Source organism: Mustela putorius, unplaced genomic scaffold (assembly GCF_011764305.1).
Source record: "Mustela putorius furo isolate JIRA1106 unplaced genomic scaffold, ASM1176430v1.1 tig00000695_pilon_pilon_pilon, whole genome shotgun sequence".
Taxonomy (NCBI): Eukaryota; Metazoa; Chordata; class Mammalia; order Carnivora; family Mustelidae; genus Mustela; species Mustela putorius.
In genome coordinates this window covers 6,171,559-6,192,349 of record NW_025421447.1, presented here as the reverse complement: position 1 = coordinate 6,192,349, position 20,791 = coordinate 6,171,559, and the positions used below count along the sequence as shown (strand labels likewise).

The window sequence follows — 20,791 nt, the reverse complement described above, 5'->3', positions numbered from 1 at the left end:
CTCGTGGAGCCGGCCGGGCCCCGCCGCGCCGTGCTCGCTCGCGCGGCGCCTTAAATAGACTCTTCACTCTCCTCTGTATGTTACAGTATGTACAGGCCCCTTCCCCGGGCGCGCGGGGCACCGAACGACCCCGCCGCACGCCCCCCGCGGCCCGGGCCCCGCGGCCGCCGAGGGAGGGGACGCGCCGACGCGCGGGGTCGGGGTGGGGGGGCGCGCGGCGGGGGAGGGGCCGAGGCGGGCACATTCAGAGACGCGTCCAACGAATAAATAAGGCAAGTCGGGAAGGGCCGAGGCGGGCGCAGGCGGCTGGGGAGCGCGGAGAAGGGGCAGGCGGGGCTCCGGACGTCACGGCGGGAGATGCAGGGAGGCGGGGGCGCGGGTCTGCGGGGCGGGGGACGCGGAAGCGGGGTCGCGACCCATGGGGGAGACCTAGGGACGGGGACAGCTGCCGACAGGGGCTCCCCTCCCCCGGAGAGGCCTCTCCCTGTTGAGACTGCCAGAAGCGGCCCCCAGAGCGCTGGGGAAGGCGGGGCGCAGTCAGGTTGCCAGTCCGGGCTGGGGGATCCCTTCCAGCTCCTGGTTCTGCTTCAGTTCCCTCATCCTGCAGAGACAAGGGGAAGGAGTCAAGAGACCAGCGGTGGGGGGGGAGGCCCGCGGGGAGGCTGGCGCCAGCGCGTGCATATACCCCGGGGACCGCTCCAGAGAAGGGAGCACCTGTGTCGGCAGCGCCGCAGGAATCTCATGATCTTCCGGGCTGCCTGGTCCTGCTTCTTGGTGAGGAAGGAGCCTCTGGTGGCAGAAGAAAGGATGAGGCGCCGTGGCACACCAGCACCCTCGCCCTCAGCCCCCTGACCCTCGAGGGAGACGCAGGGGCCGGATGCTGGGCTGGGAGTGGGCACAGGGTGGTGGACCTGGGCATGCAGGGCTGCGGGCAGCCGTACTTGCTACGGGCGGGCAGGCTGCCTGTGGGCCGGTGGGGAGGCCCGGGCCGCCTGCGGTAGGAGCGGTAGTGCTGCTGGATGAGCACAGCCGCCCTGCGGCTCTGCTGGAAGCGCTTCTGTTCGTAGTAGCTTCGAAACTTGCTCTGGATCAGGATGGCCGCCTGGGTCATCTTCTTATAGAGCGCAAACTGCAGACACGGAGGGGCAGGGACTGAACTGCAGGAACAGAGGCCCGAACCCCTGTGGGTCACCCCCAGGTTCAGCTGGTGTAAGCCTCTAGTCCACACGCTCGTGGGAAGCTGAATCATCACGGACAACCTCACACCCAGACCTCCGGCCTAATACCTTAAGCGCAATCCAGGTCAGCTTGTGGAGAGAGAAGGGGAGTTAGGGCTTTGGCAGGGCCGCGTGGTGGGGGTGAGGGATGGGGGTGCATGTGCACCGGGTGCCTGCGGGCCGCCGTCTGGAGACCCAGCTCTCACCTGCTTGTACTTCCGGTAGCAGCGCTGGATCACAGCCGCCGCCACCTCCTGCTGCTCCTTCAGCCTCCGGCCCTGGGGGGAGACAAGGGAGTCAGCACCCGGGCCCCCAGTGCTCACCTGACCTGTCCTGCCACTGGCCAGGAGCCCAGTCTCCCCCGGACTTGGACTGCTGTCATGCACATCCTGGGACCCCCCGGCCCACTGACCTTGTACTTTCGGAAGGCCGTCTGGATGACGCGTGCGGCCTCGTACAGTTCCCGCTGCTCGTGATCCGACAGCGTCAGCAGAGCGAAATCACTCTCCATCTTGCCGCTGGCTGAGGCAGACAGGAACTCTGCCCAGGAAGGGGCTGGAGGGACAGCCGGGCGCCCACGCTCAAAGGGCAATTCGCTGTAGGGGAACAGGGAGAGGGAGGTTACGAGGAGGGAACCATTGTGAAGGCAGAGCTTGGGCGACGGCATGGAGAGGGACCTGTTCCATCTCTTCTCAAAGGCCCTGGTGCCTGAGCTGCAGTGGAGCTGTGGCTCGGGAAAGGCTCCTTCCCTGCTCCCATCCGCCCAGGACATGTCTAGATGCTGCTCTCCTGAGCTGCTCACCTGGGGGGGCCTGAGCTGGGGAAATGGTCCACGTTCTCCAGGTAGCTGGCCAGCCAGGACATAGTCTCGCTGAGCCCCAGGGCCCCTGTCCGCTCCCTCGTGGATGCTCCGGCCTCGGGCAGCCCCATGAAGTCCTCTCGCTTAATCCGCTCTGGCGTGGCTTCGATGATCTGCTTGGCCAGCGAGATCATGTCTACCTGCATGAGGGAGAAGCTGCTGAGTCCCCAGCCGCCCCCACTGCCAGGTGCTCCCGCCCAGCCACAGCTGTAGCCAACGTCCACCTCCTGTCACTCCTGTCACCACCAGAGCCTGAGGCCTCGCAGGTGGATGTCCTGGCTCCCCACTTCGCAGATTTTTGCATTTATACTCCCTGGGCTCCTGTGTGGGTGCATGGCGGCCCTCTGTGTGGAGACGTTGTAGCAAACAGGACAGGAAGGCCCTGCTCCAGACGGGGATGCAGGAACTGAGCAGACAGAGCCCCTGGCCTTCCAGGCTGACTACCCACTGCCCCCCACTCCTGGGCAGCCCCCCATCACGCCCTCCCCATGGGCTTGGCCAGGCCCACAACCGCAGGCCCCGGAGGCCCCCTCCATGGCTCCGTGCACTGCTCTGGCCACGTGCAGCACGGTTCTCTGCCATTCCTGAAGCTGTTGGGGACTTTGGCAGCCTCTCTGGGGAAGGCACATCCCAGCTTTGAGCAGCCCAGGTGCTGCCAGCCCCCAGGATCCTTGCCGTCAACCCGTGCTGCCCTCCCTGCTCCTCTTTCCGTCATGCTGCCCAGCATCCCCAAGGACCCCGTATCTTCGCGGATCGGCAGGGGCTGCTCCCCAGGATTTTTAAAACTGATGCCTCATGACTTCGGAGTCACAAGCTCTGAGCGGTGCTAAGCAAAGGGTTCCTGTGCCTGTCCCCAAAACAAAGGCAGCCGACCCCTTCTTCCCAGCTGAAGCCAGACACTGCTTCTGCTCTGCGGGATGCTCAGTGTCTGCGCCGCACCCCCCCACCCCGCACCCCTCACAGCTCCGTCCATCCGCGGACGGCGGCGTACCGGGATCACGTCCACAGCCGGCGGGCCATCTGCTTCCTCAGGGGCAGCCCCACCTTCTGGGGCTGCTGAAAGAGGAGGTGGGGAGGGGGCTGGCCCGTGGGCATTGGTGGTTTCACAGTCCATGAGGAACAGGGGGACCTCGGGGCCACCGGCGGAAAGCTGGCCAGGGACAGTCTCGGAGGCTGGCAGAGGACTACCATCTGGGGCGCTGGAGTAGGCAGACGTGACGGAGAAGGTGCCCTCTGACAGCTCCGAGGGCGAGGAGATGCTGCTCAGCCCTGTGAGGGGAGGGGGAAGCCAGGGTAGGGGGCGCCCGACTGCCCTCCCACCTGCAGCCTCCTCTCAGAGAGACCAGCAACGAGCCTCACCAGTATCAGGACTGGAGGAGGGTGGCGACAGGGCGAGCGGGGGCTCAGCTGAAGCTTCCTGTCTCTGCAGTTCCTCCAGGCAGCGGGCAAGGCGCACGTGACCCCGGGAGTGCGCCACGGACAGGGGCAGCCGGCCCAGGGAGTCGGGAATGCTCAGCGCCTGCCGGTTCCAGCGGAAGAGGAGCACCGCGGCTTCCAGGTGGCCCAGGGCACAGGCCCACATCTACAAGGGGGTGGGGAGCAGGAAGTGAGGCCTGGGGCCTCCCTGGCTGGGTCTCCCCTGTGAGACCTGTCCCCAGGCAGCGGCCCACACGTGCTCACCAGCGGGGTGCAGGAGAAGTGGTCCACATTGAGCGGGTCAGCCTCTTGCTCCAAGTCCAAACTCCCCGTCCCCACGCTCCTGGAGAATTTGGGACAGGGACACCAGAGCCCTGTCAGGGTAAGGGCAGGTGCCACGGGAGCATGCTGTCCAGAAGCACCAAGATGGGTAGGGGGTGCTTGCAGAGACACAGGGCAGGAGGAGCCCCAACATTCAGAGTCCCAAGTAGGGGGATGGGGCCACAGTGTTGAAATTCCCGGAGTGTGAGCCCTCTCCTGGCCCTTCTAACCACAGCGACCGCAGCTCCCTCCTGGCAGGGCTCCAGGTGGTCTGGGCCCTCCCCGGTCCCCGGCCCTGGTTGCCTCCCTGTGGCCCTGCTCACCGCCACTGGCTCAGTGTCTCAATGAGGCGTGCGTAGCCCTGGGCAGCGGCCAGGTGCAGGAGACTCATGCCACGGAAGGGGCTCCCGTGGGCCAGGCGCTCAGGGCCCCTCTGGGTGGAGCGAGGGATCATGCTCTCTACCAGGACCACCACTCGAGCCTCGAAGCCTGGTCCCTGGCCTTCATCCTGTGGAGAAGAGCCCCTTAGGCAGAGACCTGAGCATCCGGCCTCTGGCTCGGCATGGCCTGGGCCGCCCCCACCTGTCCTCTCCCCTCCCTGTCCAGGCTTCCGCCACCCAGGCCTCCCACTCCAGCTCCTGACGTTCCCCATGCCACAGCTCACTTCCTTCAGCAGCTGTGGCAGCCGGACCTCACACAGCCATGCCCGTGTGTGCCCTTCACGCTGGCTGTGGTCAGTGCTGTGCCTGCAGACGGCCCGGCCACGTCTTCAGAGACCCGGGCCCACAGGCTCTCTGTCCCCTCCCCCACCCCCACCTTCACCCCCACCCGCTTCGGATCAGAAATAGTCTGTCGTCTGTGGCCTGTCATGCCAAGAGGGCGCCCAGAATAGCCGCTCCTGCCACGGGGTGACGTCAGGGAGGAGGAGGCTGGGGACAGGAGGGACAAGCGAGTCCCACAGCAGAGCCATTTGCTCCAGGGAGACCCTCCTCGGCTTCCCACCCAGACCTCCCTCCCCACGGAGGTACCTGGATTGGAGGCGTGTCAGGACCGCGGCAGGGAGCCTGTCCGGCTGCTGCCATGTCCGCCATCCGCTTCTCCATCTGCTCCAGCCGCTCCAGAATGGACATTCGGAACTGGTTGTCTGAGGGGAAGCAGTACGGGAGGCTGAGCGGCGGGCAGGCGCAGGGGACACCTGTGCCACCACGGCTAGACCCGAGAGGTGAAGACGAGGCACCACGGTCTTTACTCTTCCCCAGAACAACAGCCCCTGGGCCCCTCGCCCTGCATACAGCCCAGCCAGGATGCAGGCCTGAAACGAGGACCTACAGCGCTACCCGCCGACCGGGCACCAGAATCTGGAACCAAAACCCCGTTCCTCCAAACACAGACGGGGCAGGGGTCCCAACGTGCGGCCCCGAGCTGCCCCAGGTCGCTCACGCGTGCACACGCTCACACACCCAGCCCTCCAGGTGAGCCCTCCGTCAGCTCTCCCTGCCCCAGTGTGATCTCTGTCCCCCACGCTGCGCTGAAGGACTCTGGGGCCCCTCCTGTCTGTCGTCTACTGCCCAAGTGAGCTTGGGGCTTGTGATTTAAGAAGCACCACCCCCTCCTCCCGGCCCCCCGCAGCTGTCCATAGAGAGCATGGCGGGGCTTGGAGGTGACAAAGATGGATCGCCATGTCCATTCCTCCTCTTCCTCCCCCACCCTGGGCACAAGAGAACGTGGGCGCGCGCGCACACACACACACGCACACCCCAAGCCATATCTGTTCCTTCCTGAGATCACGTGAGGACAAGGAGGGGAGGCGGGAGGGAATGGGAGCCACAGGACAACAGGCACCCAACGGGTTGGAGGTTGGAGATGTCCTGCTTAAGAGGCAGGACAGAAAAGGCTCAGGGCCTGGAGCTGATGGCCAGGAGGAGTGTGGACGGTGAGGTGAAGGGCAGAAGGGACAGAAGAGGAGGGAGATGTGGCAAAGGAGCACTGGGAAGGAGTGGGGCAGGTGAGGGCACAGGTGCGGGGCATAGGGAAGCCCAGGGAGAGAGAAGACCCCCCAGGGGGAGATAGGGTGGTGGGGCAGGGCTTTGGCAGGGGCCCCCCAAGGCTGAGACAGCAGGGGGCAAGGGCTCCTGAGGCAAAGCAGTCCTGCGATGGAGGGGGGCGGCAGCGCAACTGAGAGAAACCCAGAGAAGGGGGACCCCCAGCTGGCCACGGGAGGGAGAACCAGGACAGGAACACGTGGGTCTCCGTGTAAGTACGTGTGTGCACACATGCGTGTTTCTACAGGAAAGCGTGTTAAAGCATATTAAAGGTGAACGTCACAGAGCACTGACGTGATCAGTCTTCTACTTTGTGCCTGTTACCCCAGATTTCTTATTGCAAACACCTACCTCAAAGGCAGAGGCAGAAACAGAAAGGAAGTTGAAATCATGTGCCTCAGTACACGTGCAAGCTTGTGCACTCGGACCCCCACGCACACTGTTCCAGACCCCGTCCCCCCTCCCACCTCCTGGCCTGGCCTGGCTCTGTCCCATTTTTGGGGCAGAGAGGACAGGCCAAGAGCTGGGACAGAGATGGCTCCAGGATTCCCAGGGGAGGGGATGGGAGGGACAGTGGCTGCCCCTTTAGAAGCATGAAGCAGGAGCTGGGAAAAGGCCACTGGAGTCCTGGGGTGTTTAGGAGTGCACCCCACTCCAATGCTGGGCCCCACACGGGGTACTTACCATCCAATGACAACCAGTCAAGCTGAGTACTAGGCAGTGACAGGAACCGGCGGGCTCGATACTCAAAGAGCACAGAGGCGGAAAGGGGCCCCTCCCGGCCTGCCACCTGCAGAGACACCAGCCCCACCTCATGGGCTGGCGGGGACAGGGTCAGGGACACAGTCTCTCTCCCTGGCTCCTTCTCTGGCCCCGCAAGAGAGCCGCACACGACTGTTTCAGTCGGCTGTGCTGCACCCTTGCTGGAGGCAGAGACACCCCTGGCTGACGTGTCCTTGGTGCCACCTGGGGCCGGATTCCCATCACTCAAGAACTTAACACCTGCTGCGGGCTGGGCCCGGGGTGCCTGGGAGGCTGAGGGTCCACAGATGCCCCTGCTTAGGAAGCAGCCGGATCCCCCAAGGTCTGGGGCAGGGTCATGAGCCTGTTACCAAGATCGGGGAGAGAGAAGCAGCCACTCTCCAGCAGGGTCCAGTGAGAGCTGTGTCTGGGCTCTTCATGTCTATGGCCTTGACGAAAGCACTAGTCCCCAGACTGTGGGCTGAGAGAAGTCCCAGCACCCAGCCTCCCTGGTCTCCCTTTGCCTTTCATGCACCGCTGGACCAGGCTGTCACAATAGGACATACTCATAGACCGCCAATCTGTCCCGTCACTCTGGTGGTCCCTGTGGTCCCAGAGCAGCAGTGACTGCTGGGTGCAGGTAAGGAGCAAAACTGGGGGCAGAAGGGCAGAGGCGAGCCTTGGCAATGATCTCTAGACATGCTGTCCAACAGAGCTTGCCTCCACGACGGGAACGTTCTGGATTGGTACTGTCCAGCAAAGCAGCATGAAGCCACGTGTGGCTACTGAACCTTCAGTATGTGTTTGCTGGGGGCGCCTAGGGGGCTCAGTGGGTTGAAGCCTCTGCCTTTGGCTTAGGTCATGATCCCAGGGTCCTGGGATCAAGCCCCGCATCGAGCTCTCTGCTCAGCGGGGAGCCTGCTTCCTCCTCTCTCTCTGCCTGCTTGTGATCTCTCTCTGTCAAATAAATAAAATCTTTTAAAAAAATCTTACAGGGTGCCTGGGTGGCTCAGTGGTTAAGCCGCTGCCTTCGGCTCAGGTCATGATCTCAGGGTCCTGGGATCGAGTCCCGCATCGGGCTCTCTGCTCAGCAGGGAGCCTGCTTCCTCCTCTCTCTCTCTCTGCCTGCCTCTCTACCTACTTGTGATTTCTCTCTGTCAAATAAATAAATAAAGTCTTTAAAAAAAAAAATAAAATAAATAAAAAAAAATAAAAAAATCTTACAAAACAATATGAGTTTGCTGTGTTGGAGAAGCTGAATCTCACGTTTTCATTTTTTCTACTGAATTTCCATGGGCCCATGTGGCTAACTCTACCATACTGGACAGTCCAGGTCTAGGAGACAATGTCCTTTAGTCCAAGACTGATCAAGGGAGACCAATGTGTCTCCCTTCTCATGCTCCGAGACCTCCCTGCACTGGAACTAGAAACCGACTCCAAGCAACCAGAGGGCCTGGAGCGACAGTGGAGGCCCACCCGCTCAAATGCCTGACCTCCCAGGAGGGAGGCCACAGACCGGAGAAAGGAGATTTCTCCAAGACTGCCAGTCTGCTCAGGACTAGACTGCTTACGCCAGAGCCTAGACTTCTGACACACAGCCGATTCCTGTGCCTGTGTGGGGGCATGAGGCTCCCGGGCCCACAAGTCAGCCCCTACCCGGGGCACTCCCACCCCCGTACCAGGACAGTAGCAGCGTAAGACCCCGGGCTGAACAAGCGAGGCCGGCACAGCGATGTGATCGAAGACACAGGAGTAGTGCTCGGCGGCCTCTGTCCAGGGGCCTGTGATGAGCACCTTGACACCACCCTGCAGAGACAAAGCCAAGTCCTGTGACTGGAGCCCCGCTGGGCGTTCATTCACTCGTTCATTTATCCTGACTTCAGACCCCCAGGGAGCACCTGCGGTGCGGCAGGCCCTGTGCTAGATTCTGGGGTACAGGAATGGGGCAGGACCCCGAAGGGTTAGGTCAGCTAGCCTGGCCCCTCCTCCCAGCACTCCTGCTAGGAATAGGGAACTCACTGCTTCCCCCAAAGCTACCAGCTGATTGGCAGGCAGTGGTCATGGGCCAAAGCCCTTGCCTTGGGCTCCCACTGTCCTCCCACCGAGGCGCCTCCTCTTGCTCTCTGGGGCAGCAGAGAGCAGAACTTCACTGCAGGGGACAGACCTTCGGCTTCCCCAAGTCCATATCAAGGGCTCTTGGGGGACTCACAGCCATACCCAGCATGTGGGGGGTGGGCACGGGGAGTCGGGGAGAGGCTCCCTGGAGAGACAAGGAAAGCAACTACGCTCTGCTCTGTCTATAGAGACAGGTGGGCTGAGAGCAAAGCCGCCATGCAGATAGGGAAACGCAGGTGGCAGCGCTGGTGAGCGGGATGGAGGATGGGCTGGGGCCCAAGGCTCACCTCCGGGTAGGACCACTCTGGGGAGAAGTCCGTGATGGTGCTAAGAGCAGGAGAGAGCTGGGCGGCTGGGGCAGGGGCGCCTGAAGCCTCGTCACTGATGAGCTCCCCCATGAGGTCTGGGAATGATGCAAGACTGAAGGGCTCCAGTTCGCTGGCCCCAGCAGCTCCTCCAAACAAGGCCTCCCCTCTACCTCCCCTGCCTGCTGGCTCCAGGGGGGCGGGTGAAGGAGGGGGTGAAGGAGGGGGTGAAGGTGCGGGTGGGGTGGCCCCCTGGGCCTTGAGCTCCTCCCCACTGCCATCATCTTGAATGAAAAAGCGGTTTCCTCTTCTCCCACCTGCTCCTGGCGGAGGAGGGGGACCCCGAGCAGCTGCCTGGGGCTCCAGGGCAGCAGCGGGCTCTAGGGCAGGGCAGGGGGTGTGGGCGGCCTCTGCCTCTGGGAAGTCTGGGTTTACCCCCTGCCCCCCTCCGTATGTTTGGCCCCTCTGGGGGCTGTTGAGAAAACGATCCGGGTCAAAGGCAGGGCTGGGAGGAGCCGGTGGGGCAGAGGCCTCTGAGCCTACAACCACAGCCAAGCTCATGGGAGGCCTAGGATCCGCCTGGGGAGCCAAGTGCCTGGCGGGCGTCAAGCCCCCGGTCCGCTGCTCCAGTCCCGTCAGGAGGAGGATGGCTGTGCCTCCTCTTGATGAACCCCCTCGAGAGGTGGGAGGGCTAGGTCTGATCTCTAGGGGTTCTGCAAAGCCAGAGGAAGAGGAGGAGGAGGAGGAGGAAGAAGAGGAAGGGGAAGTATGTGCCTTGGGGAGCTCCGGAGGAAGAGGGGCTATCAGCGGAGGGGGCTCAGGGGGATGGGGGACTGAGGTCAGGGTTAACGCTCGGGGCTCCACTTTCGGAGAAATGATGCGGTGTTTCGTGCTGCTGCATTTGTGGGTCAGGCTTCCGGAACCTGCAGTGAAAGGGGCAGGAGGACCATGGTTCTCCACCGCCTGGACCACCCCTTCCCAGCAACCTCCATTCAGCCTCCAGGCACTGGGTCCTGCATGGGAGGTGTACTACCTCCTGTGGCCACTGGGAGGCAGGAGCGGTTGTGTCGTGTGCCCCCTGCCCCCACCCAGTTAAACAGGAGGCAGGGGCTCTGGGGGGAGAAGTTAGAGAAGCAGGTAAAGGCCTGAGGGACACAAGCACACGGCAAAAGAAGTACCAGCGAGAGATTAAGCTAAATCTGGGCGTCAACACTCAAACTGTTGTAGCGAGGAGCTGCGAAGGACAGCAGGCAGATGGCGTCCGGGTTAGGCCTGTGTGCCCAGACTGGAAGGCCTCTGTGCACCCGCCCCTCCGTCTCCGATATGTAAAAGACACGCAAACCGGCATGCAAATCCTGGCAGGACTGAGGTGCCGGAAGTGCCATGCAGCCAGGCAGGAGCACAGTCCCAGGGTCAGGGCTCACTCACCGAGGCCCCCGCTGCACAGGCAGGCGTGGGTTCGCGGCGCAGGCTTGGTGGGGTGCGTGTCCAGGATCTGCTGCACCAGCTGCTCCACAGAGAACTCCTCTGTCCCGTTCCCACAGCTCCACTTGATGCCATGAACTGGAAGACCATTGTGGGGGGCGGGGGGCGTGCTGGGGGACCTGAGCACCAGGGACTTCCGGCCAGCAGCCTCACAGCTCACCAACATCCTCCAGCCCTTCTCCGTGACTGCAAGACCTCAGGACACGCCAGAAATCCTCACTCCCTCCGGGTAGCACCCCCAGCTCGAGGGAGCCGCTCACCCCACGCTGCTGGGTACAGAGCCCTTCTGCTCCCAAGGGCCAGCCCACGCCCCCCTGGGAGCCCCTTACACATGGGCTTCAGCTGCCCCAGCAGCTCTTCCCGGGACCACTTCAGCCACTCGCGCCGGTCGCTGCTGATGGAACAGAAGATGGGGCTGCAGCCCTTCCCACAGTCCTCCAGGGCCGGGACGTTCAGGTAGTGCACAAGCACGATGTCAGGGTTCTGGAGAACAGGGGCACACACAGGGCACGGTGGGGTCCCCGCTCTCTTCCCAGGCAGTTCCCCCCACCCTCAGGCCCTCCATCCTCCAGTACTCCCCTCCATTTCCCAAGCTCCTCCTCCCACTCAGAACCCAGTGGCCCTCAGTCCATCTCCCAGCCCCCAGCCCCCCTCACCTGCAGCAGCCAGTAGCAGCGCCGATGGAATGTGGGGACGATGGAAGAGTGAACGTAGCAGCCATAGAGACACTGCCAGGAGACAGGCTGGGGTGGGGGGAGGGCCCGTCTGCTCCCCGACTCTTCCTCTGTTCCGTCCCTTTGCAGGAAGCCCCATCTTTCCACCAGCGCCTTTTCCACCCTTGCCACCCCCACCTGCACGCCACACACACCCTCCCCATCCCAGCACTCAGCTGGGGTTGAGAGGAAGGAAGAGTGGGGCCAGGGCCTTACAAGGCGGGCCGACAGGACAGGTGGGAGGGACTGTTGCGAGGTCAGAGAGCAGGGCGAGGACACACTGGAGCAGTGATCTGGTGGGGGAAACCCCTGTGCTCCGAGGTTCAGCACTTGAACCCCTGAGGGAAACAGGCCTGGACGGCCCCCGGGGGTGCCCAAGTCCCGGAAAGCTGGCTGGTCCGAGGAGGTGGCACATGGCTGAGGCACCCCCGGGGCTGAACCATGGGAGTGAGAAGGGAGGAGTGGCCCGGAGGGTGGGAGGAGGTGGGCCAGAGCCCGGCTGAGGACGGAGGAGAGCAGCCCAGCCACCGCTGCACGCCCGCCTCACCTCCATGCCCTGGACCTTCAGCTTCATGTGGTCCTCGCGCGTGGTCTTCCCGTCCCTCCGCTTCTTCCACAGGTAGCCATCCTTCCGGTACTTCACCTTCTTGCGATTGTACAGGATGATGGAGCCGTTCCGAGGCCTGGCGAGGGGAGGGCTGGCCTGAGTTCCGTGGTGGGAATCCCGGGCCGGCCACTGCCTGCCTTCACAGACCCGCTCACCTTGTCTTTGGGGCACAGGACAGCCACTCGTCATGCTTCTCAAAGGTGATCAAGTAGGATGCGATCTCCTGTAGGACGAGGGGCGCTCAGCTGGGGGTCCCCGTGTAGAGGCTGGGGCAGGCCCCCCCCCCCAACTCCTCTGAGCTCCAGGGGCCTGTGGAGGCTCCCAGCGAGGACTGCCGCCCTCCTGGGTCCCAGGCTCCATTTCAAACACGAGTCTAATCTCTCCTTCCCTCCCTCTCAACCACAGCCGTCCAAACCCTCCATCCTCCACGCATTTGATTTTGCTTTCCAAATCCCATTTTGTCCCACTTCTTGGTTCAGAAAACCTCAGTGGCTTGACACTGCTAGGAATTCTGAATTCCTCAGCCTGAGTCCAAGCTTCTCCCAGACCAGGGACAAAGCCAGCACCCGCTCCCACTATTTACCCTTATTCTGCAGATTCTTCTCTGATCATGCCCTGAGCCGCGAGCTCCTGAGTGTTCGTGTCCCCCAGACCTGATTGCACTGCACTCATTTCTCTGAGCCTGGACACCCTAGTGATCCCACGGACCACATCCCTTCCCGGATCTCCACCAAGCCCTGCTCCCTGCCCTGGCCCTTCCTGCATCTGCAACAATCACACCCACATGTGCCCTCTTGCTGACGGTTTTCATCTAACAAAATACTCCAGCCGATGATGAGCGCCTAGGACACACGAAGCATCGTGTGTGTGTGTGTGTGTGTGTGTGTGTGTGTCGGGAGCGCACAGAAGGTGTGTAGCACAAAGACCGTGCCTCCAGAAGGAGCCAGCATCAGCGGTGGTCAAAAGCAGAGGCTGCAGACTTCACTGAACCCCACGAGGGAGAACGTTTCCTCCTGCCAGCACAGGGGGAGCAACAACGTCTGCTCCACAGGGTTGCTGAAGGACTTAGGTCGGGGACTTAGCACAGCACTCAGCTTGGGAGAAGTATTCTGTTGCTGCTTGCTATCACTTTGACCCAGGCAAATGTGCTGGTGAGTGCCTCCAAGATGAGGTCCCTACACCCCTTCCATGACTCCCAAGGAGCTTAGGGCAGCGCTCTGCATTTAGGAAGACCCCCATTCACCCTCCTCCAGCCCATGTTGCCAGGCCCTATGCCCCAAGGCTCCCTGGAAAACCTCATTTGTATTCCAGCGAAGCCGCTCTGGAGGCAGCAGTGGACAGCGAGGAAGACACTCCAGCAGCTTCTTGGGGAGAAAGATCTTCAGGCGGTGGCTGTTCTCTAGAAACAACCAGAAGGGAGGGCGCATTGTGTTGCCTCTGACACCCTTGGCAGCCCAGGGCAAAGGGCTGAATCCAAAGCACAGGGTGGGGCGGGGGTGGGGGGGGGAAGGACCTGGAACCAGGACAAGGAGAGCAGGGACCCAAGAATTTGACGGTCACCATAGCCAGAAGAAAGAAGGGCTGAGAACCTGGGCTGTGAACTCACCGGCAACCTCGGTGGTGTCCTTGGTATTCATGGTGAGGGTTCCAGGGGGCAAGGTCACCCCCGGCCTGAGGGGCCGGGGGGAGGGGGAGTCTGTGCTGGGAAGGGAGAGAACAAGATCATGGCAGAAGCCCCCCCCCCAACCCAGGATAAGAAGATTGAACTGGAAAAGTGGGGAAAAACTGGGTTGTGATGTCCGAGAAAGATGAGGAGGCAGGGGGAAGGGGTCAGTCTGAGATGTGAGTAGAGCTGGGCATGGACGAGAGGGAGAATGGAGACCCGGGTGCCAGGAGCCAGCAGGAGTGGGGAGACACCAGGGACACCACCCACAGTCATCAGGAAGAGACCGGTGGGGTGGGGGAGGGGGGAGGCTGGCAGAGCTGGCGCTTCCCAGGCCCTACACCAGGGACTCTCGGAGACCCTGGGGCTACGGTGGGGTTCGGGCCGGGGGGGGGGGGCTGGCACTCGGGCACCTGATCCTTGGAGATTGGATCAGCAAAGGAGAGCCTGGATGCTGAGGGAAGGGCAGGAGATCTAAGTCTGCTGGAGGGCCGGGCCTTACAAGACACACCCTGGGTTCCTCCCCAATTTGATATTTGCCGAAGGGCGGGCAGATCTGACGACTGGGCGCAACCTCCTCCCTGTCGTCCAGGTTGGTTACGGCCTGGCCGAAGCCGGGCCGGGTACCCAGGTCCCGGCTTCCCACCCACAGGACAACCCATGCTCCACTGGAGGCTCACGGCCCTCCGCACCCCTCCCCCACCAGCGCTCTGCCCAAACGCCTCCGCTTCACCGGCCTCCGGGCCCAGCGTACCCCATCCACACTCCGGCTCCAGCCCAAGCCCCCACCCTCCCGCGGGAGCAGATGGGAGCTGAAGGATGCTCTCCGCGCGGGCTCCGGGAGCCCGGCTCCGCCAGGTGTCCGGGGTGGGGGGGAGGCGGCCCGTCCGCGCGAGCTGCGTGCAGGGCAGCCGGGTCGGGGTCAGGACTCCGCCCCAGGGCGCAGGTGCGCAGTCCCGGCCCGGCAGGCTGCCAGGCTGCGGAGCGGCCCGGGCGGGGGTCCTCGGAGAAGCCCCGACGTGCGAGGGTCCGCCGCCCGCCCGCACGCAGCGGCGCTCCAGAGACGCCGCGGGACAGAGCCCGCGGGCGCGCGGCGGCGAGGGCCGGGCCGGGGCCCGGGGCGCGGGGTCCCCGGGCGGTGCGGGCGCCGCAGGTCCGCCGCGGGGCCCTGCGCGTTGCGGCGCCCCCTGCCGCGGGGGAGGAGGACGGGAGCCGGCGTGGGGGCGAGTCCGGAGGAGGGGCGGGGGTCGCCGCGCCGCGCGCCCGCAGCCGGGCCCGGAGCGGCGCCCCCTGGCGCGGGGGCGGAGAGGCGGGGAGAGGCCCCGGCTCTTACCTCCCGGGGTCCCGCGGGTGACGGCGGCAGCGGCCATTCTACCCCACACCGACCCCCCCCCGCGCCTGCTGACAGCAGCGTCCCACGTCACTGCGCACGGGGCGGGGCCTCCCCGTTAAGGGGATTGCGGGGGGGCGGGTGCAGCCAGGCAGCCCGGGGCGGTGGCCGCGTTGGGGGGCGGGGCGGCGCGCCGGGGGCAGGCTTCCGGGGTGTCGGGGACCCCGGGGCTCGGCGGGATCCAGTCCGACTTCACTTTAGCTGCGTCCTGGAGGAGCGGACGGCGGCCTCCCTCCCCGCGAGCCTCTCCATCACTGCTCCCCCGGCAGAGAGACACTCCGGGCTCGACTCGCTTGCTTTTTAATGCCAGAACAGAGGAGGGGGCACAGGGCCCGGGATCCAGCCTGGGGACTAGGGGCGGGCAGCCGGCCCGGGGAAGCCCCGCGAGGAGCGGGTTGACCAGGGAGGACGAAGGGGCTAGGGGTGGGGGCAGCTGGGAGACGTTAAGGAAGGGGAAGAGCCTGGCTGTCACAAGTCGGGAGGTCCAGGGCCGCCAGCCAGCCTGGGGCCCGCGGGGCGGCGGCAGCGGGGGGCAGCGGGGGCACGGCGTCCATCCTCACTCCTCAGACCGCACCTCCATCCCCCAGGGCTTGCAGAGGAGCGTCCTGCTAGCCCCGACAGCGCTGTAGGAGGCCAGGGAGCCCAGCCGCCTGGGGAGGCAAGACCCGCCTTGGTCCAGGGGGCTCCAGGGAGACCAGAGCAGCTGTAGGGTTGAGAACGAGAAAGGCTGTCTCTCTGGGCTTCCTAGCCCCCAAGCCCAGGCACCCCCGCCCCTCTGCGCTTTGTTCCTCTCCAGGCCAGCCACCTAGCCTGGGGATCCTGGCTCCCGCTGTCCCTCCACGCAAGACCAGACAGCCCCCCACACCCTCCTCCACCCCACCAGGTCCCTTCGCCAGACCTGGGTCCCGCCACTGGTGAGAAGGTGGCCGTCTTCCTGTGGATAGGCAGCCCTCTCCTCTTCCAGACCCCGGTATTGGGTGGCACTGGGGACTCCACCGAGGTCATGGGCAAGAGCCAGGGGCTCAGATGCAGCCCCAGAGGTGCCCCACTGGGCATTTTTCCGTCTGTGGGGACGTGAGGCTTAGGAATGAGGTGCCTGGAGGCCAGGCTTCTTGTATCTCTACTCTTCAGCCCTCTGCCCTAGAATAATTCCTGCTGGGACCCAGGGATGTTACCACTGGACTTCCCCCCCCTCCACCCCCAGCTTCCTGCTCCCCTCAGATGGGAGCATCCTGCGTCCAGGGACTCACAGGTGACCTGCGGCTACCCAGTACCCTCCAGTTACGTGGATGGCTTTCCTGTCTTTGGTGACCCATTTCCACTCCTTGGGGCTCCTGTGGCTTATCCTCCTCCCCCAGGTCCCTCCCTGTCTCCATACAGCTTCCAATTCCTTAAGGCTCTCAGCTCCTTCCTTAATTCAAACCCTCCTGCCCCCAAGCCCTACTGGGCTCCCAGAGCCCCAGATGTCTCTCTCCTTACTCATTGATGAGTCTCTGTCGCCTCCTTAGATCCTCCAGGTGATAAGCGACTGCCCTCACCCGGGCTGGGATGCCCCCAGGTCCCTGCTGCATTCCTGCCAAAGGGGGCCTCCTTCTCTTTCTTCTGCAAAGCAGCTCCGGTGGTGGGAGCCCCTCAGGGGGGTACAGGCTAGGCTGGGAGCATCCAGTGGCTCTCTGTGCCCAAGAATGGGGAGAAAGGGGCTAGAGGGCAGAACTGGGCCTCTCAAGGGAGGGCTTGGACTGAAACAGGGAGTCGGGGTCTTGAAGCCCAGACTGTGGAAACGGGGACTATGCAAAGAAAGGAGGGCGTGGTCCGTGCACTGGTTGGGGGACAGCAGAGAGAAGAGGTGGTAAGGTCAGCTGAGGATAGAATGGCAGTGGGTACAATTTTAATCAAGGATTGTTTAAGGGCACAACGTTTGTCATACCTGCAGGGGTGGGGTGTACTGTTCTTCCATCCAGGTGGGGCTGAAAACCACAAAAGGGGAGCTATGTGCAGAGGACACCCCCATCTGTATTGTTTCTCTGACCACTCTCCCAACCACGTGTCCACCCGGCAGTAGGAGCTACGGTGGCCATCGGCCACCTTCCCCAGACAAGGGCTTATCGTTGTAAGGCTTAATGCAAAACTCTACAGCCTTACTTCCTCCTTTTCTGTGTCTGCCCACCTGGGCTTTTGGCTAAGGTTCTCCCAGAAGAGGTCTCCGTATCGCTGGGGCATCAGTCCGGGGCTCTGGGCAGGCAAGCCGGGGGGTGCCGATCGGCAGACAACCCTGGAACACCTGAAAGGAGGACAAGGGAGGCTCGGGGCTGGCTCAGCTCACCCCTCACAGCGTCCACTCACTCCGGGCATTCAGGGGTCCCGCCTTTCCATGGGCCCCGCTGGCCACATGCTCTCCTAGCCACTGCAGCAGAGGAGGTGGTAAGATCTGATTTGCGAGACGAGACTAGCAGTCTTGGAGCCTGGATCTCGCCCGATCTCAAACATCTAAGCACCCCAACCAGAGAACCCCACGTTTCGCTTAAGAGGAAGGCCCCATCCACTCAGCTGACGTGACGGGGCAGATTCCTTCCAGTAGAACCCTTGTTCACTTTGCTTTGTGTCCCCTAACTCACAGAAACTGCTATCCTTCTGGGTAGCAAGGGGTGTGAGAACAGGGCTCAGCACTTCCAAAGTCCCCAGACTGGATGCCAGCTGGTCTCCTGCTCCCCAGGGGAGTGTCCTAGGGCTTGGCCTGGACCCTCTGTCTTCTCATCTGCAGCTCTCCTTATGGGACCTCACCCAGGCCCATGACTTTACGTACTACCAATGTGCTAACAAAACCCCAAATCCGTGTCCTCCCCTGGACTCCAGGCTTGCACGCACATCTCCCCCCAGCCTGCCCCACCTCCTGGGAAGGCACCCCAGATGGCCAGATGCTGGAGCCCACAAACCAGGTTTGTCTCACTTTCCCTCAGCTCCCATATTCAGTTCATCAGCAAGTTGTGTCAGTTACATCTAAAATACACCCAGATTTTAATTAAAAATAAAAAAAAAATTAGGGCGCCTAGGTGGCTTGGTAAGTGAAGCCTCTGCCTTCAGCCTGGGTCATGATCTCAGGGTCCCAGGATCAAGTCCCACACTGGGCTCCTTGTTCAGCGGGCAGCCTGCTTTTCTCCTTCTCCCTCCACCTGCCACTCCCCCTGCTGTCAAATAAATAAATAAAATCTTCAATAAAATAAAATAATTAAGGGGCGCCTGGGTGGCTCAGCGGGTTAAAGCCTCTGCCTTTGGCTCAGGTCCTGATCCCAGGGTCTTGGGATCGAGCCCGTCAGGCTCTCTGCTCAGTGGAGAGACTGCTTCCCACCCCCCCTCTGCCTGCTTGTGATCTCTATCTGTCAAACAAATAAATTAAAAAATAATAAAATAATTAAAAAGTAAAGTTTCATTTAAATAGAAAAAAGGAGGGGGAGGTCGGCTGGCTCAGTAGGTACAGCATGTGATGTGTGATTGCAGGGTTGTGAGTTCAAGCCCCGTTTTGGGCGTGGAGCTTACTCAAAGTAAAAAATAAATGAATAAATAAAATTTTTAAAAAGTTTCACTTAAGTTTAAAAAAAGATGAAATATACAATAAAGTAAAATAAAATACATCCGATTTGAGCGCTCCTCGCCCATTCTGCTTCCTCCACCGCTGTTCCGGCTCATCTGCCCCAGCCCGGACTATTAAGGCAAGGGGCTCCCCCTGCTGCTGTCCTCACCCCAATCATGTCTGCTGCCCGAGCAGTGTGAGTAACCCTTTAACCATGGTCGTTTGAAATGACGGACTGGTGGAGATTTACTTCAAAAGAAGCTGAGCGGGAGGCGGCTAGATGGTGGCACAGATAAGTGGATCGTGCCTGGAACCTTGAGGTAGATAGCTCCCAGAACGCAGACGCTAGCTCCAGGACGAGTGTTTCTCTACTTTGCTTTTTGACATTTTTCACAACAAAGAAATCGGGGAGGAAGGAGAAAGCTCTGCTCGTGTCATCTCCGTGCTGAGAACCTTCCACTGACTTCCACTGTCCTTAGGATGAAACCCGAACCTTTCCCGGTGGCCTGGGAGGTCCTGCAGACGCTGGCCCCCAATGCCGACGCTGCTCTCTACTCTTCCCTGGGTCACCCAGTTTCAGTCTCGCTGGCGGGCTTCCTGGTCCTACAAGATCCCGCGCCTCTCTCTTTCCTGGGGGTCCCCCCACTCTTCCTTCTTCTCCCCTCACCCCCCGCCTGGGCTCTTGTCGGACCGGCTGATTCTCCTCTTCAGATCCAAGCTCAGACTCAGGTCCCCAGAGCCGCCTTCCACAGCCGCCTGGTACAAGTGTCTGCAGAGCGCCCCGGCTGCCAGCACAGATCACTACTTCGTCTCTCCTGACACTCTAAGGGAGGTCACACTCGTGTTGAGACGTGCCGTCTTCTCCCCTCGAAGGCCAGCTCCGTCCGTCCGTCCCTCGTCCTTCTAACCCTGGGGCCGCGCTTGACGTCGCGGCCGGGACACCGCCGTTCTGGAGGGGACCCGTCGGCGGGACAGCCGAGCGCGTCGTGCGCCTGCGGAGACCAGGCTTTGAGCCCCGAGTCCCTCGTCGGGCACTGCCGTCGGGGGGACACTGGGCGCCTACCTTCCCTTCGTCCCCTCTCCACGCGGTGGGGACGACTCACTTGGCAAAGGGGATGAGCTTGTGTCCATCGTCCCGCACGGCCGGACGCGTGGCCGGGTCGGGTCTCCTTGCCGGTGCGGGCAGCATCGCGGGAAACGAGTCGTCGCGCACGGCCCGGCGGGCTGGAGGAGGCCGTGAAGCCTTCGAGGGCGGGAGGAGGGTCTGCGGCAGGAGGAGAGGGGGAGGGTCCTCGCGGCGTCTGGGGCGCCGCGCGATCGGGGGCAGAGCGTGCACGTGGCGCGGAGAGCGCGGAAGGGGTCAGACGCCCAGAGATGGCCGGGACACGGGTGCTCCGGAGCGAGCGAGGTCCGGGGACGGCGGACGGACGGACGGAAGGAGCCGGGAGTCGGCGTGGAACCGGCCGTGCGGCCGCCAGGAGACCAAGGGCGGCCGGCCCGTCAGGTGCGAGGCTCGCGCCGCCGGGGACCCGGCACAGCGGGCGCGAGCGGGGCAGGGGCCCCGCGCACCCGGAAGGGCGGGCAGGGGGGCGGCGCGCAGGAAGAGCAAAGCACTGCGCCGCGGAGGGCTCCGAGTGGGCGTCCGCGCCTCAGCGGGAAGCTGAGCTTAGGGGTCTCAGTGGGCGCCGCCCCTCTCCGGGGCGCGTGCAGCCGCAGGGAGGGGGACAACACCCGCTGAGGGCCTGAGCGACCAGGGCGGGCCGGGAGGCGGGGTGGGGAAGGGATGCGCAGCGGTGAGCGGAGGCCCGGCCTGTGGTGAGGGGTCCCGGGCCCGAGACGGCACCCAGGCTGAGGCGGCGGCCGGCCTACCGGGCAGGGGACCGGGCAGCGGACCGGCCGGCGCCGCCGCCCGCTCTCGGTCCCGGCACCTGAGGCGGCGGCGCGTCGAGTTCTAGAACGCCGGCGGGCGCTGAGGAGAGACCCGCGGCCTGGAGCCCGGGGGCGGAGCCGGCGCGCAGCGCACGCGGGGGCGGGGCCTGGATGGGGGCTCCCCTGGGCGGGGCGCGACGGGCGGCTCCGCCCCTGGGCGCGCCTCCGACGGCGGCGACGTGCGCGGGTCCGGGGCCTGGGTCCCCTCCAGGGCCCGCCCCCTGCCCCCCCCATGCCCCCAACCTCCCCCCACCCCGGCCCGGTTCCTCGCGCGGCGTAACCCTCCCGCCAGCCAGCGTCCAGCGCGCCTTTCTGCGCCCGCACCCGAGGGGCCCCACAGTGTGAGGGCATTGCCCCTTTAACAGCCGTTCCCGGGGCGCTCCCGGGCCCCAGTCGGGACGGCGCGCGCCCGCCCCCCGC

General features: G+C 63.4%; 2 protein-coding genes, 1 long non-coding RNA gene and 1 pseudogene across 14 annotated transcripts; 2 read left to right on the top strand and 2 right to left on the bottom strand.

Annotated features, from left to right (window-relative positions):
* LOC123392926 lies at window positions 1-6,144 on the top strand. 3 transcript variants are annotated; one of them, XR_006607643.1, is made up of 4 exons: window positions 1-85; window positions 1,199-1,302; window positions 1,446-2,342; window positions 3,506-6,144. It is a non-coding gene; the product is annotated as an uncharacterized LOC123392926 (long non-coding RNA). The 3 variants fall into 3 exon arrangements; XR_006607641.1 differs by lacking the exon at window positions 1-85 and having other exon boundaries at window positions 1,129-1,302; XR_006607642.1 differs by lacking the exons at window positions 1-85; window positions 1,446-2,342 and having other exon boundaries at window positions 1,129-1,302.
* CAMTA2 (calmodulin binding transcription activator 2) lies at window positions 461-14,904 on the bottom strand. 10 transcript variants are annotated; one of them, XM_045083197.1, is made up of 23 exons: window positions 14,818-14,904; window positions 13,428-13,522; window positions 13,117-13,220; window positions 11,977-12,044; window positions 11,762-11,897; window positions 11,158-11,244; window positions 10,831-10,984; window positions 10,445-10,579; window positions 8,999-9,939; window positions 8,276-8,402; window positions 6,540-6,674; window positions 4,842-4,957; window positions 4,137-4,321; window positions 3,757-3,835; window positions 3,436-3,658; window positions 3,068-3,345; window positions 2,020-2,216; window positions 1,630-1,813; window positions 1,424-1,495; window positions 1,287-1,307; window positions 912-1,129; window positions 715-789; window positions 461-601 (listed from the first exon to the last, which is right to left on the bottom strand). In XM_045083197.1, the coding sequence occupies exons 2-23, from the start codon at window positions 13,456-13,458 to the stop codon at window positions 538-540; spliced, it is 3,630 nt and encodes a 1,209-aa protein (XP_044939132.1). In that variant the 5' UTR covers window positions 13,459-13,522; window positions 14,818-14,904; the 3' UTR covers window positions 461-537. The 10 variants fall into 10 exon arrangements, with proteins under 10 accessions (XP_044939132.1, XP_012915787.1, XP_004760505.1 ...); XM_013060333.2 differs by lacking the exon at window positions 14,818-14,904 and adding an exon at window positions 14,239-14,364; XM_004760448.3 differs by lacking the exon at window positions 14,818-14,904 and adding an exon at window positions 14,239-14,364 and having other exon boundaries at window positions 942-1,129.
* LOC123392946 lies at window positions 14,290-15,078 on the top strand (annotated as a pseudogene).
* An 80-nt stretch (window positions 15,079-15,158) lies between these two features.
* INCA1 (inhibitor of CDK, cyclin A1 interacting protein 1) lies at window positions 15,159-20,754 on the bottom strand. The gene is made up of 7 exons (XM_045083204.1): window positions 20,312-20,754; window positions 19,546-19,706; window positions 17,042-17,155; window positions 16,802-16,841; window positions 16,354-16,547; window positions 15,773-15,938; window positions 15,159-15,577 (listed from the first exon to the last, which is right to left on the bottom strand). Exons 1-7 carry the CDS (start codon window positions 20,720-20,722, stop codon window positions 15,431-15,433), a joined length of 1,233 nt encoding a protein of 410 aa, XP_044939139.1. The 5' UTR covers window positions 20,723-20,754; the 3' UTR covers window positions 15,159-15,430.
* Between the last annotated feature and the right edge of the window lie 37 nt (window positions 20,755-20,791).